Below are 14,701 nucleotides of genomic sequence, written 5' to 3' on the forward strand. Positions count from 1 at the left end.
GTAATTCTTAACTGTCAGGAAGTCTACACACTGTAATTAAAAGCCTTCTAATGATCCAAAATGCTGCTGCCAGAGTTCTGATGAAAATTAAAAAGAGAGATCATATCTCTCTCCTGGCTTCTCTTCATTGGCTTCCTGTTAAATACAGAATATAATTTAAAATCCTCCTTCTCACATATAAAGCCTTAAATGGCCAAGCTCCATCTGATATCAGAGATATGATTGTTCCTTATTTTCCTAACAGAGCACCTTTTTGTCAATCTTCAGGTTTACTAGTGGTTCCTAGAATCTCTAAAAGTAGAATAGGAGGCAGATCTTTTAGTTATCAGGCTCCTCTCCTGTGGAACCAACTACCAGTTTTAGTCTGTGAGGCAGACACCCTGTCTACTTTTAAGGCTAGGCTTAAAACTTTCCTTTTTGATAAAGCTTGCAGTTAAAAACAGTGTGATATTTGCTTAGTTGCTGGGTGAGTAGAGAGGTAGGTGGAGGATCCGGTGGGAGAGAATTTCAGCCTAGACAAAATGCAGGCAAAGGTCGTCACTGCAGCTCATCTAGGAGAAGGATGTCTTGCAAGTCAATGATTGCAACTGATTTTCCTAACCATTCTGAAAGTATTGTCTCTGTAAAGTTTCTTAAGATGACGTGTGCTCCAATTTGCCGCTAAATTAACAAAATTGGTTTCTTCCCTGCTCATTCAGGTCCCCACTGTTGTAAGCTCCTGTTTTGGTCCGATGCCACTCACACCTATGGGCAGCCATGTTTTTTTTTTTTTTTTTGGTTTTGTTAAATGTACAAAAGGTCTTGGTCTACACACATATGTCTCATAAAATGATGCATGATGTCACAGTTTCAGCTAGTTTTCCTGGAGCTTGCACATGCAGCTTCATGTGCTGTCAAAGCAGGTCTGTAACATTTCTTTTCACTCATTAGTCCACTTCCTAACAGTTAATCTTGCTTTACCCAGTCTAGGTGGATGTTCCTGTCTTAGTCTGGACTTGTCATCTTCCAAATAAACAATACTCTGTGAGAAAATACAAACATACCTTTTTCTAATATAAATCTGCTTAAAATGTTACCACAACTGACTCGTCTTTGGTCATCATGTTGCATCTTATGCTCTCCAATAAACCTTCAAAAAAAGTTGAATCATATTTTAATAGAAACTAACCTGTTTTCTTATCAAACACATCTGAATGGAGGAAAACAGATTGTTTTTGTTCTATCAGAGTAAACAGGGTGAGCTTGTAATATGTTCGTTATGATGTTTTTTTTCTCTCAACTCCATACACAGCTTTAAAAGCTTCAAGTTTTTAATAGTAATGAAATTTTTTTGAAAAGGTTAAAGAGGTATGAAGCAAAACAATCATCGTGACTATCCTGTGAGGTGCAAGAACATTTTTTGAGAAGGTCCTACTCAGTATGGGCCTGTCTGCGGCATACCTGTGAAGCTGTGACCCCTCCCGCCTCCTCAAGCCGGTCAGTGAGTTCATCGAGTTCTCTGGTGAGATCTGCTCTCTGCTTCTCCACCTGTAAAACACATTCCAGCTAACTCTTCAGGATTATAATTATAGAGTATAATTATATAAATACAAATGAATGAGTAGAGGTTCTACTTTGAATCAGAGCAACTGCAAAACCAACTCATCAGTTTTGGACCCTGAATCAGTCCCTCTTTACTGAAAAGGATCTCTAACCTGTAGGGGACCAACATGATCGACAGCTCTCAGAAGGAAGTTCTATTTCCTGAGGTCAAAGGTCAGTAGAGTGGAATCCAATCAGAGCGATGCAGGGGGTTCGCTGCTGACAGGCAGCACAAATATGCTCCTCAAGCTGATGATGTTAACTGATCCTTTATGTTTTTTATTACTGAAATTCTTCTTTAACAATATTCCACTAGAAACCATGGATCTTTTTGTCGGCTCCTTTATATGTCAGCAGAGTCCCCAGGCAAACAACACCTTGCATGAGATAACATTGATGTATTAGACTGTTAAATTGTGCTTCCCAATCAAATATTATCCATAATGGATAAAAAGAGCATATTATTTATATTTTAAATGCTATTGCTTATTTGCTATTTTTTGCTAAAGTTCCAGACACTAAACATTTCCAGCTTTAGATAAAAAAAACTTTATCAAACACAATCACAAAAAATTTTAATTTATCACCATGGTGACAATGCAGTGGGTATAAACATCACATGAGAGATTGTTACCTTGTTAGTTAAATGTTAACATCCAATCATGATGAGCAAACACAAAACAGGCTTATATTGAATGGCAACTGGACTTTCTTTCACTTTTTGAAGACATTTCAACACTTATTCAGGAGTCTTTGTCAAATCTGCTGGCTTGTAGCAGACTCTAGGAGTCCAAAAAAAAAAAAACTTCTAGAAAGGTGTTGACATGTCTTTGAAAACTGAGCAAAAGTCTGGTTGCCTTCCAATTTAACCCTGTTTTGTGGTTGCCCTGACCCTGATGACTAAGAATTTACACAGGTATGCTGCAGCAGCATAATTGGATGTAATTATGGGTATATAAAAAAAAAAAAACTAAGCCTTGTGTGTCTGAGGTGGAATAATTATTGTAAACATAAAAATACTGGAGCAGATGACTTGATAATGAGCCAATGCTTATCAACCTGATTGATTGTGGTGATGATGATTTCACCAGGTAGTGCATCATAATGACTAAACCAAGTGTCTTAATTTCATAACTGTTGAAAATTTAGCTTAACAACTCTTGATCCCAAAATAACTCAAATAACCGAAAGACTTCTGGATTTTTGAGAACAACACAGAGACCTTATAGTGAGGACCCTAGTAGGTGTGTTTGTTTGTCAGTTTTTGTGTTAAACAGGTCCTCTTCCTTTATTTTCCCAGCTTTCAGTTTTTTAAGGGATTCTAGTTTCTCATTTGTCTTTTACTAAAATATAGCAAAAAACATTTTGCACCAATATGTCCATAAAGAATGAGATCCAATTCCCCTCATTCTTGTGCTTACTTTCATCCCTAACCCACAGTTAGCTTCTTTTCTTATATTTTTGGGGAGAAAACATACGTATCATAGTGTTAGTTTACAGTCATATTCAATATATAAGACTATTGAATAGGCTATATGAAATAGCTAGTTTATTTATATAGCAGCTATCTCTATAGTTATGCTGCTATAGGCTTAGACTTCTGGAGGACATGGGGACCCATATTTCATCATTCCGCTTCATTCTCTCTCTATTCCCCCACTCTGCAGAATCTGTTAGTTCAATCTCTAACGTTCTGCTCTCTCTGCTTTTTCTCATTGTAGCTTTGCCTCGTCTTTTCCTGTTTGGCTGACACCATCCTGGAGAGAAATATCAGCTTTGTTTATAGATGTTCGAGATCGGCCTATTTTTCCAGTGTAGTCCTGTTTCTCTCACTGTGACTGGCTGGATGTGCTCTCTTCATCCTCCGACATGGGAGCTGGCTCGGAGCTCGTCTGCCTGGCTGTGTGTTTCCTGGATGGGGCCGCCTTTTAAAGCTGCCTTTTTGTATCTCTGCTTCTGTCTCCTTGAACGCCAGTCGGCCTCGGCAGATGGCCGCTCACACTGAGCCTGGTTTTCCTGGATGTTCCTTCCTGTTAAAACTGAGTTTTTCCTCTCCACTATCGCCACAAGCAAGCTTAGTGTGAGGGATTGCCTTTCAAGTCAATGAGTCGATGTAATCAACTGGTTTTCCTTAGATAGAAAACTTTGAAACAATATGACTGTATGATCTGTTGAAATGTTAAGTGCCTTGAGATGACGTGTTGTGAATTGGTGCTATAGAAATAAACTGAATTGATTTGAATTCCCATTATTCAATTCTATTCAAATTCTTTATGTTAAGTATAACGATTTTCCGCTATACACAAATTAATTAATTATTTAATATTGTAATATTACATCAGACCAATACAAAAATATTGTAATATAGAAGAAAGGACCAATTAAATGCTTAATACCTACTTAAATGTTTTTAAAAGATAGTTTAAATCTGATGAACAAGGCTCATGCATATTCAGTTTAAGATCAGTTACGAATGTATTATATTATTCAAGACCCCATGTCTCACTTCGAGATTAATCAGTCTACACGGATAAGATAAAATTACTTTTAGTGCTTTGTTATTATTATATCTTGCAGGCATATAAACTTAAAAATGTTTTGCACTACACTTTTAAAATGTACAGTCTTTCCATATCTCTAATGTTATGTTAATATATAATGCTTTCTGCATTATACTACTGCTTTTTAACCCTATTGATGGAGTGCACATGTCATGTTAAAAGAGTTAATGCACTTTTATGAGCAGAACAAACAGCACTTGTTGTTTTTACAGCCTTCTTTTACAGCTGGTTTAAAGACAGCCGTACATGTTGAGATTAGTTCACAAAAAGCTGAAAGTCCCGAGCCCCCCAGGACCGCAGAAATGAGCCACAGCCATCGACACACCTCTGACAGAGCGAGGCAAAACAGATGACTCTCACTGGGGGCCTTTACTATAACCCCACTGCCCCCAGCTGAATATCCTTAAAAACGCACCAGCCCACCTGTGTCGAGGAGCCCCACCTACTCTTTGTTTAGGCCTAGTGCCAAACGATTGACTCATTCATTGCTCTCTCTCTCTCTCTCTCTCTCTCCTGCACTGAGTCCACATCCCCACAGCATCAACACCATCGGACATGCTCCCTTCATTAATCGGCTCCAAGGAACCCCCCCAGAGCCTTGCTGCCAGAGATGGGAGATTCCTCCCCTTTTGCAAAAGAGCATGAAGGAGTAGTTTATCTCTGTGCATACAAACCGAGGTGTGTTTGCACAAAAGCTTTGCTGTACTAATCCATCCTCCTGCCCCCAAAGCAACAAAAACTTTAAAGATATCTGTTGGTGTGTTCCTTTCGGCTTTACTAAAACAGCATAAGGTTCACAAAAGTAAAACAACTGATAAGACAAATCCCAGGCAGATCTAATGATATTACATTAATGTTAATATGTTAAAATAATCATTTTATTTTGATATAAACACAGGCTTCTTTTAAAAGATCCATTTGTATTTTTATATTAGTACTAGTTTTTGACAGATATACTGCCGCAGTTTCTAGAAACGTTTGGCAATCTAGTCATATTTGGGTAAAAAAAAACAAACAGCAACCAACAAATTCAATCAGGAAATGTTTATACCTAAGGGATAAAAATTATATTTAAGTAAGAATGAATAATCTTAACTTTCCCAAAATACTTTATCAGGATCTAAACCTTAGTTTTACTTTGAAATGCTATGGTTACTGGATCTGTTTTTCCCACCAAGTCAACAAATCATCAGATTATCAGAAGTTTCTGTAGCTGGATTAACTGTAGTAACTGTACATAGTTCATCTGATTTGCTATTAGCCTCCCAAAGTTTGCTCACTGCAGTACGACTTCTTGCTTGCCTTGCATGTTTAAAAGGTAAGGGAAGGGGTAAAAACCCTTGTGAAAGAATAATAAATTGTGAATGGATTTCTCTCTTTCAAGTTTTTGGAGAGTGTCTGTTATTTGATTTTTGTAGATTTTTATTGAAGCTTTGCAGGTGTTACTGTCCATTAGCAGAGGCAATATTTCAGACTTCCCAATTTCCACCATTTTTTATCTATATAGAGGAGATGGAGGGCAGAGCACTCAGCACATACAAGGGAACACAACCAACTCACTGGTTCAGATATGTGGAAGAAACAAACACAGGAATATGAGGCATTTACCAATCACATCAACTCAGTGGACAGAAATATCAACTTCAGTAGTGCGGAAGCTAAGAGAAACATGGATCTCAAGAAACAAATTACATTTACATTAATTGTATCGTGAATCAGAAGAACAATCACAGTGCATGCACAACAAAAGACTCCAACAATCAAAAACAACAAGTGTGTTTATTTGATCTGCATCTGACCTGGAAAGCGCTGAGGAGGTTATTCCTCAATGCTGCTTAAATAAATAAGCGCTACAACTACAGGTCACTCTGGTGCAAGCAAACAATATTAGCAAAGACTCCTGGATCTGTGTTGAAAAGTCTTTAAAAGAATTAGCGAAAGTCTGGTTGCCTTCCAATTCAAGCCTGTTTGTGGTTGTCAAGACCCAGATGACTGAGAATTTACCCAGGCATCAAAATATCAAATATGATTAAGTTATTACCTGATTGCATTCTCTTAAAAACAATAATCTTAACTAGTGTTGCACCAATACCAGTATTCGGTGGGGCCCCGATCCAGCACGGAAATTATGGTATCGGTATCGGCGAGTACAAACAAATAGGGCACTGACACCATTCTGAGAGCCAAAAGTTTATTCAACTATTGTCACCCATTCCAGGTAGGCAATAAAAAAGTTCTACTGGATTCACTTTGTTTTAGTCTTTTTCCTGCTTCACAAAGGTAGGCAGCAGCTTGAAAAAGCCATGATGGCAATTATTTTACATCCAAGTAGTATGCAGTTCTTCATACAGACATCAATTTCAAACAGATTGTATCGGTATCAGCCAATGTTGCACAGCCAGGTATCAGGGCGCAAAACACTAATTAATCCCTAATTAAGTTATTACCTGATTGCATTCTCTTAAAAAAAATTATCTTAAGAAACCTACAGTAGATGTTTTGCATTGTATGAATGAGACCAGCAGTAAAAGAATGTTAAAATGCAATTATATGTTTGTAAGAGACATAAATGTTAGAGTGTGCATGTTTCTCATGATAGGAAAACCCATTCACTGCACAAACACTTATAACTTATGTGTGTATGAGACTAGCCGGCATTCTAGCTGGGAGAAGATCCACTGGAGAAAGCTGCAGCGCTGCGGTCCAGGATCTCCTGATGCTATCAGGCTGAGTGTGACCTGAGGAGCAGGACCTAACAATGGCGAGCCTGTCTGCAGCCGAGGTATGTTGTAATTGAGCTGCTCTGTAGACGGAGGCTGCGGAACAGATAAAGACCTGCATGCCCCCGCCTGCCTTCCGCTCCGCTCTGCAGCTTTCCGAGGCTGGAGGGCTCCCATCTAGCACCATTGAGAGTATACCACCCAGAGTTAGTAGAAGTGTGGAAAACACACCCTCAGGTCTGCTGTCACTCCATTCAAGCACTGCAGTGAAATATGTGCCTTTACCTACTGTATGAGGGCTTAAACACACAAAGGATTCAAGAATGTATTGTCTGAACTAACAGGCACTTGAAGCCCCTCGGTAGGTTAGGCTTAGATGAAGAAGACTTACACAAAGAGGACGTGTTGGACACTTAGTTGTGGTGAAGTAGATGGTCATGGTTTTGTTTATTTGGCTGAAGGAGCAATGTTTGGGGATTCCATGGTAGAACATCATCTTGGGTGTGCAGGTGGAACAGTGGTTAGCTAGCACAACCCATGTATGGAGGCCTTAGTCCTCGACGTGACCGACCTGGGTTCGAATCTGACTTGTGGTTCTTTGCCACATGTGTCTCCCGCTCTCATACCCCCTTTCCTGTCAGTCTACTGTGGCAAAAACGAGCCACTAATGCCATAAAAAAAAAAAAAAAAACATGGTCTCTCTTGTTTGATAGGGAAATCATTCTGAGAAAATGGCCCGTATGAGCTCCCTCTGCCATTTTAATCAAAAACACAAGGTTTGTACCAAACTGGATTGTTATCACAGGTGCAGATAATTTGGTGACCAGACCCAAGGAGCAGCACATGAACCTGTTGGCAACACGGTTTTCACTTCTCCTCTTTCTAACAGTTTCTCTCTGATCCCCAAGCTGATGTCAACCTCATTAGCCTGACTGTTAGAGCAGAGGTCAACAGAACCCAGAGCTGTTTGCTTCTCCAGTATGTCAGATTTATTGCCCTTTTCATTTTTTTTGTAGCATTTAGAGCAGAAAAACGAAGCACAGAAGCAGATAGTTTTATCTTTTTCGATACCTTAGCTCTCATTGCTCGTTCTGCTTCCAGCTCCTCCTCCAGCTCCTCGATCCGAGCCTAAAGAGACACATAGAGATCTAACATTAGCTGAACATGAAACAAAAACCTCTTCCTGACCTGTAAAGTATGACACAAATATTATAACACGGTTTCACTCAGACGGCATCATTATAACAATAGAAATAATGTTTTCTATTTCAGACCAGCACTTCCATGTCTCATGCACATTGCTTTCTGCAGAGCTTTGGCACACCCCTGGATTTTTTTCCTCAGGTAGCAATTTGGAGAAAGAATGTCCAGCAGCCACCAGTGATTATCCTCAGTGTAAAGCTGTGTTTGGTCACTGAGACCAAAGAAAAACATGGATGCTTTTTGGGTCTGACATTTGAAGAATTTGGCTCACAATTTTGTGTTACATTTTTCAACGCTAAAAATAACACCAAACAGCTAGACAAATGTATTTATAGGGCAAATATGATAATAGTAAACATAAGTTATCAACTCCTAAAATATATTTAGAATAATTTCTTAGAACCAAATTGTCCCATTCTAATCCAGCTGTTTAGGACTATTTAGGAACTATTTAGGCTTAGGAACAAGATCAAGAGATTTTTAATCCCCAGGCTTTGGTTTGATTTACAGCTCTTGTAATTTTATTAAGACAACAACATCAGCAGAAAAAAATGCTATAAATGCATAAAAGTGACATTTTTATTATTTTTTCAAATATAAAAGCATAAGATCTTGTTATTTAATGTAAGATGATATTTTCTCATAGATCTGAGTTAATACATTATGTTTTTAATGGGGAAATTGTGACGATCCCCTTCTGTCCAGTAGGTGTATCTAGTCCTCTACATGTTTGTTCTTGTTTTTTTTCAGGAAGCAGGTAGATGGACTGTTAATTGCACACACCGGTGAATGATAAAAGGGGACGACTAGTCAGTCACTCGCTCTGCTTGTTTGCCCTCCGGACCAGGCCGGAACGAGCAGCATTGGTCCACACTTCTCTCCGACTGGCTGGCCTGATCTCACGGAGCATTTTTTTTGTAATCAATAAATCGTTGTTGCTATGGATCCGCTCGTCTGTCTCCCTTTTTGTCCTCGCCCTTGAGATGGGCGTGACAAATGGGGGCTTGTCAGTTTGAACCCGGATTGGAGATCAGCTTTCAGGTAGTGTGTTGAGTTGTGAACTCTGTTTTGTTGGGGGACGTTGACGAGCGTGCTGGGTTTGGTGAGTGAGGCAGCCGTTGTACATCTATTCTGAGAGAGTGTGTTTGTGTAGCAGTGATCGCTCCTTCATAGCAGGTCGCGGTGGTTCTGTCCCTGTCAGGCTTAACAACGATTTCCCTTATGGAGTTTGTTGTGGGGGGATTTTAGTGTGGTGTGAACGTGGGAAGAGCAGTTGTCTCGGGAGCACATCCGGAGTTGCAGGGAGTCGCCATTTATTGGTTGCTTTTTCGGACTCTCGGGCGTTAGTGCATAAATACCCATCACAAGTAACACCCGAAGACTAGCGGGGGAGATTAGTTAGATTCTGGTTAGGCAGTTAGAGGGACGGGGTCGCTGTGACGTTGTGGTTGTTTTGGGAGCGTGGGAGCTCAGAGTGCTACTGGTTGGAATTCAGGTGTTGTGTGGATAACTGTAGATGTTATGGCTGCTGTTGAGGATTTTTTGCGGGATCCGTCTGAGGAGGGGTTGGAGCGCTGCACACGCGAACAGTTACTAAAGATAGCTGAACATTTTACGTTGGAGGTCAGTGACAAGCGGTCTAAGGAGAGTATAAAAGCCGCCATTAAAGCTAATTTAACTGACTCCGGTGTGTTAGGACAAGCTAAGTTGCAAGCTGGCGCGACGTGGTTGGACACTGACGTTTTTGATACTAGATTGACTTTTGAACAAAAGCGGGAGCTGCTTTTACTGCAGGCTGGGATAGAACAGAAAAGATTGGATGTGAAAAGGCTGGAGTTGGAAGAACGCAGACTGAGCTCAACTAGTGCGGGCAACGTCCCCCTTGATGCTTCCGGTAGGGGGGCGTCTAGCTCGTTTGATGTTGGGAATAATCTGCGTTTAGTTCCTCAGTTTTCTGAATGGGATCCGGATACCTTCTTTTCCCTGTTTGAGCGTGTTGCTGATAGTCGAGGTTGGTCTGATTTGGACCGGACACTGCTTTTACAGTGTGTGTTCACAGGCAAAGCACAAGAAGCATACTCTGCCCTCACAGGGGAGGAAAGTAAAGTTTATGCCACTGTGAAGAAGGCTGTTTTAACAGCTTATGAGTTGGTACCAGAGGCTTACCGACAGAGGTTTCGGACATGGGAGAAGGCTGGGAAACAAACCCATGTTGAGTTTGCCAGGGAGCTGGGAATCCATTTCAATAGGTGGTGTGCTTCCTTACAAATTAGCACTTTTGTTGACCTCTGTAATTTGGTTGTCCTGGAACAGTTTAAAAACTCTGTTCCGAGTCACCTTGCGGTATATATCAGTGAACATAACGTGAAGACAGCTGCTGAAGCTGCTAAGCTGGCAGATGAATATGTTCTTATACACAGGGGTGGCCGTGAGTATCAACCTTGCAGTGATTTTGGTTACAGGAGTGGCAATCAATCTTTTGTGGGAAGTCATGCAAAGGAGGAAGGCATTGGTTCTGATGTGAACAGTAGGTCAGAACGGATTTCCAGTGGGCATGTGTATGTGGATCTATCTGATGTGTGTCATTATTGCAAAGCCAGAGGCCATTGGAAGCGGGAATGCCCAAAAAGAGGTGCTCAGGTGAAATCGGTTGCTTTTGCTGCCTCTGAAACGCATGGTTTTGTTTCCTCTAAACAGGTGGACACAGGACGGAAGTATACTTTGGATCAGGAGGATTTTTCACCTTTTCTTTCTGACGGCCATGTGTCCATGGTGGGGAGTGATGCTACGGTACCGGTAAAAATTTTGAGGGATACTGGAGCTTTTAATTCATATATTGTGAGCTCTTTATTACCCTTTTCTGAGGAAACCAACACTGGAGACCATGTATTGATGCGGGGAATGGGACTTATGGTGGAACCAGTTCCGCTGCATAAGTTGACTTTGACGTGTGGATTGGTTCAGGGGGAGGTTATCATGGGGGTGCGCCCTGCACTTCCGCTGGAGGGAGTGGATGTAATCTTGGGCAATGATCTGGCTGGTGGCCGGGTGTGGGCTGATTGTCCACTACCTGCTGTTGTGCAAAAATAATGTCCTGCAGATAATGAATAGATGGTTAACTAGAACTGGAGTTATAGTTAATTATTATCCTATTCAGCATCAAAGGCAAAATCAATTTAGTGTTCTTAGGTGGATAACTATAGCCCTGAGTTATCTACTTACCGGTTGTTGATCCACAACTGGAGGGTTCCGGGACCGGCTGTTAAAATCCAGGTATCCACCAGTCTAGTGGCCCCAGTTAAGTTATCAGCAAAGCTATTAAATTATCAATAAAGAACCTTCTATCTCTGTTTATTCGCACTATTACCAAAAGGGATTGAGTTTGCTCTGAGTGATTAACCCTCCGTTATATGAACGACCAAAACCACTACAGATTAACCAATGATGTCTTTATTCTAATAATTCAGGATTACAGAAATCTAACATCTATGCAAACACTACACACTACTAGAAAAATAAACACGAGGTAGATTAAATGACTAGTTCAAAAGAAAAATAAAAGAGAAATCAAAAATAAAGACTTAAACGAGATAGAAACAACAAAATAACTATTACTGGCATCTGAAATTGTCCAAAATATGCCAGATATTAATACATTCATTAATGTCCGCTAGCAGCAGGTATAGTGCAATTGATCAGTGTAAACTAATACATCCAACTTAAAATCAGCAAATGATTAAATGCATTAACAAGCAGCAGATGTAATGATAACAGTGCAATCGATCATGAACATTAATACATCCAGCTTAGTATTGGTAAATTATTGAACATGTATTAACAATAGCAGCGTTCAATGTAGTGATGTGTGAAAATGGTTGTGGCTAAATGGGGACCACCCCCCTTTGTTCTCCACGCGGTGAGGGGAACAAAGAGAAATGGGGGGGGGGCGACCTGTGATCAAGATGGCGGCGACCACGGGACCCCACGTGGCTGAATGTGATAACTTTATCTCTATCTCAAAGCAGAAACAACGGAGGGGACAGGAAAGCCAAGAAAGAAAGAAAAAGCACACACTTATTTTAACCAAATAAACAAACCCTTAATCAGCACAGATAAAAAAAAGAACATCAGCATTAATTAAAAAAAAAAAACCTAAACTGCCTTTCTCTCGCCTGAGCACAGCAATTCTGATGCATCAAAAGAAAGTAAATTGATTTTACTGTGAGATGCGTCGTCCGAGGGAGGTTGGCGTTTCCACGGCAACCGCAGCTTGGTTTCTGTCGGGCAGCGCTTCTCTGCCACCGGTCCGCCCCTCGGGAAAGTTCAGTCAGCTCGGGCCGCAGCAGAGGGGTTGATCTGCTCACGAGTTGGAAGGGAGGTGATCTTAGGAGGTGATCTTAGGAGGTGATCGGCAAAGAGCGTCCTCTTAGCCGATTGGTCCAAGGAAGGGGAGAACGAAACTCCGTGGTCAGCTTCAAAGGCTTTCTATCTCCCAGTCAGCGCTGTTGCTATGCACGATGGAACACTGCGATCCGTGACTTTCGATGCAGGAAAACGAAAGCTACTTCCAGTCAGCTTTCTTCTGATATTTCACGTGAAATGGGCCTCTCCTGACGGGCTGCAAACCCATGGAAAAAGAGAAAGAGAAAATGTCTGCTTCTGGCTTTTAAACCATGTGTGACACGGGAGCACTTCCTGTGAAAGTATCGGCTGATTGGTCTGTGCCATGTGTGACATGGGGGAACTTCCTGTTGGAGTATTCGGCTGATTGGTCCATTTGAGGTGGCCGCCTCCCACAGTGGGCCAGGTCTTCTTTGTTCTTGTTTTGGAGGGAATCCTTTGTTCTCCCTTGTGGAGAAGAGAAGGGGGATGGGTTCCAGGTGGCTAACAAGGGGGATGGTTCAGATGGCACACCCCACTGATTTAGCTCCATGCTGATGTTCTTTTTTTTTATCTGTGCTGATTAAGGGTTTGTTTATTTGGTTAAAATAAGTGTGTGCTTTTTCTTTCTTTCTTGGCTTTCCTGTCCCCTCCGTTGTTTCTGCTTTGAGATAGAGATAAAGTTATCACATTCAGCCACGTGGGGTCCCGTGGTCGCCGCCATCTTGATCACAGGTCGCCCCCCCCCCCATTTCTCTTTGTTCCCCTCACCGCGTGGAGAACAAAGGGGGGTGGTCCCCATTTAGCCACAACCATTCACACACATCACTACATTGAACGCTGCTATTGTTAATACATGTTCAATAATTTACCAATACTAAGCTGGATGTATTAATGTTCATGATCGATTGCACTGTTATCATTACATCTGCTGCTTGTTAATGCATTTAATCATTTGCTGATTTTAAGTTGGATGTATTAGTTTACACTGATCAATTGCACTATACCTGCTGCTAGCGGACATTAATGAATGTATTAATATCTGGCATATTTTGGACAATTTCAGACGCCAGTAATAGTTATTTCGTTGTTTCTATCTCGTTTAAGTCTTTATTTTCGATTTCTCTTTTATTTTTCTTTTGAACTAGTCATTTAATCTACCTCGTGTTTATTTTTCTAGTAGTGTGTAGTGTTTGCATAGATGTTAGATTTCTGTAATCCTGAATTATTAGAATAAAGACATCATTGGTTAATCTGTAGTGGTTTCGGTCGTTCATATAACGGAGGGTTAATCACTCAGAGCAAACTCAATCCCTTTTGGTAATAGTGCGAATAAACAGAGATAGAAGGTTCTTTATTGATAATTTAATAGCTTTGCTGATAACTTAACTGGGGCCACTAGACTGGTGGATACCTGGATTTTAACAGCCGGTCCCGGAACCCTCCAGTTGTGGATCAACAACCGGTAAGTAGATAACTCAGGGCTATAGTTATCCACCTAAGAACACTAAATTGATTTTGCCTTTGATGCTGAATAGGATAATAATTAACTATAACTCCAGTTCTAGTTAACCATCTATTCATTATCTGCAGGACATTATTTTTGCACAACACTGCTCCCATAGTAACTTCTTCCCCTGTTCTAGGGAAGTTGGATGAGAGTGCTCAGTGTTTCCCTGGGGTTTTTACAGCTTGTGCGGTGACGCGAGCTATGTCCCATGCTGAGTCGGCATCTGTCCCTGACCATGAAGGTGGAGGTGCCGAAGATGGTGATTTTTTCTCTCTTTATGTCCCTGATTCTCTTTTGTCTGTTTCTCACAGTGACCTGGTGGCGGAGCAGAGAGCGGATTCTTCTCTTCGTCATCTTTTTGACCAGGTTGTCACTGATGACGAGAGTGTGGCCTGTGGGTATGTGTTGAAGGATGGATTGTTGGTGCGGAAATGGTTGGTACATGGGGAAGATTTTGTTGGGGGTTCCCTTTGTCAGACTGTTGTTCCCTCGAAATTTCGCAGTGAAGTGTTGCGGGCTTCCCATGATCAATCAGGTCATTTGGGGGTCCACAAGACTTATCATTATATCCTGCGTTATTTTTTTTGGCCTCGGTTAAAAAGGGATGTGTCTGAATATATCAAAACGTGCCACACATGTCAGATGGCAGGGAAGCCAAATCAGAGCATTAAGCCGGTTCCCTTGTATCCGATTCCGGTGGTTATGCAACCTTTTGAACACCTCATTATTGATTGCGTTGGTCCTTT

At 41.0% G+C, this 14,701-nt stretch overlaps 1 protein-coding gene across 3 annotated transcripts in view; it reads right to left on the reverse strand.

The window, feature by feature from the left end:
- Nucleotides 1-14,701, reverse strand: part of LOC119796728 (putative uncharacterized protein MYH16) — a 101,202-nt gene that overhangs the window by 20,919 nt on the left and 65,582 nt on the right. For all 3 annotated transcript variants that reach the window (XM_038305409.1, XM_038305406.1, XM_038305407.1), the window contains exons 7-8: nt 7,934-7,990; nt 1,441-1,527 (exon numbers count right to left, since the gene is read on the reverse strand). In XM_038305409.1, coding sequence (XP_038161337.1) covers nt 1,441-1,527; nt 7,934-7,990 — 144 coding nt within the window. The remainder of the gene's footprint in view (nt 1-1,440; nt 1,528-7,933; nt 7,991-14,701) is intronic.

Source organism: Cyprinodon tularosa, unplaced genomic scaffold, assembly GCF_016077235.1.
Source record: "Cyprinodon tularosa strain WSP-4 unplaced genomic scaffold, ASM1607723v1 ctg558, whole genome shotgun sequence".
In the NCBI taxonomy this organism is placed as follows: Eukaryota; Metazoa; Chordata; class Actinopteri; order Cyprinodontiformes; family Cyprinodontidae; genus Cyprinodon; species Cyprinodon tularosa.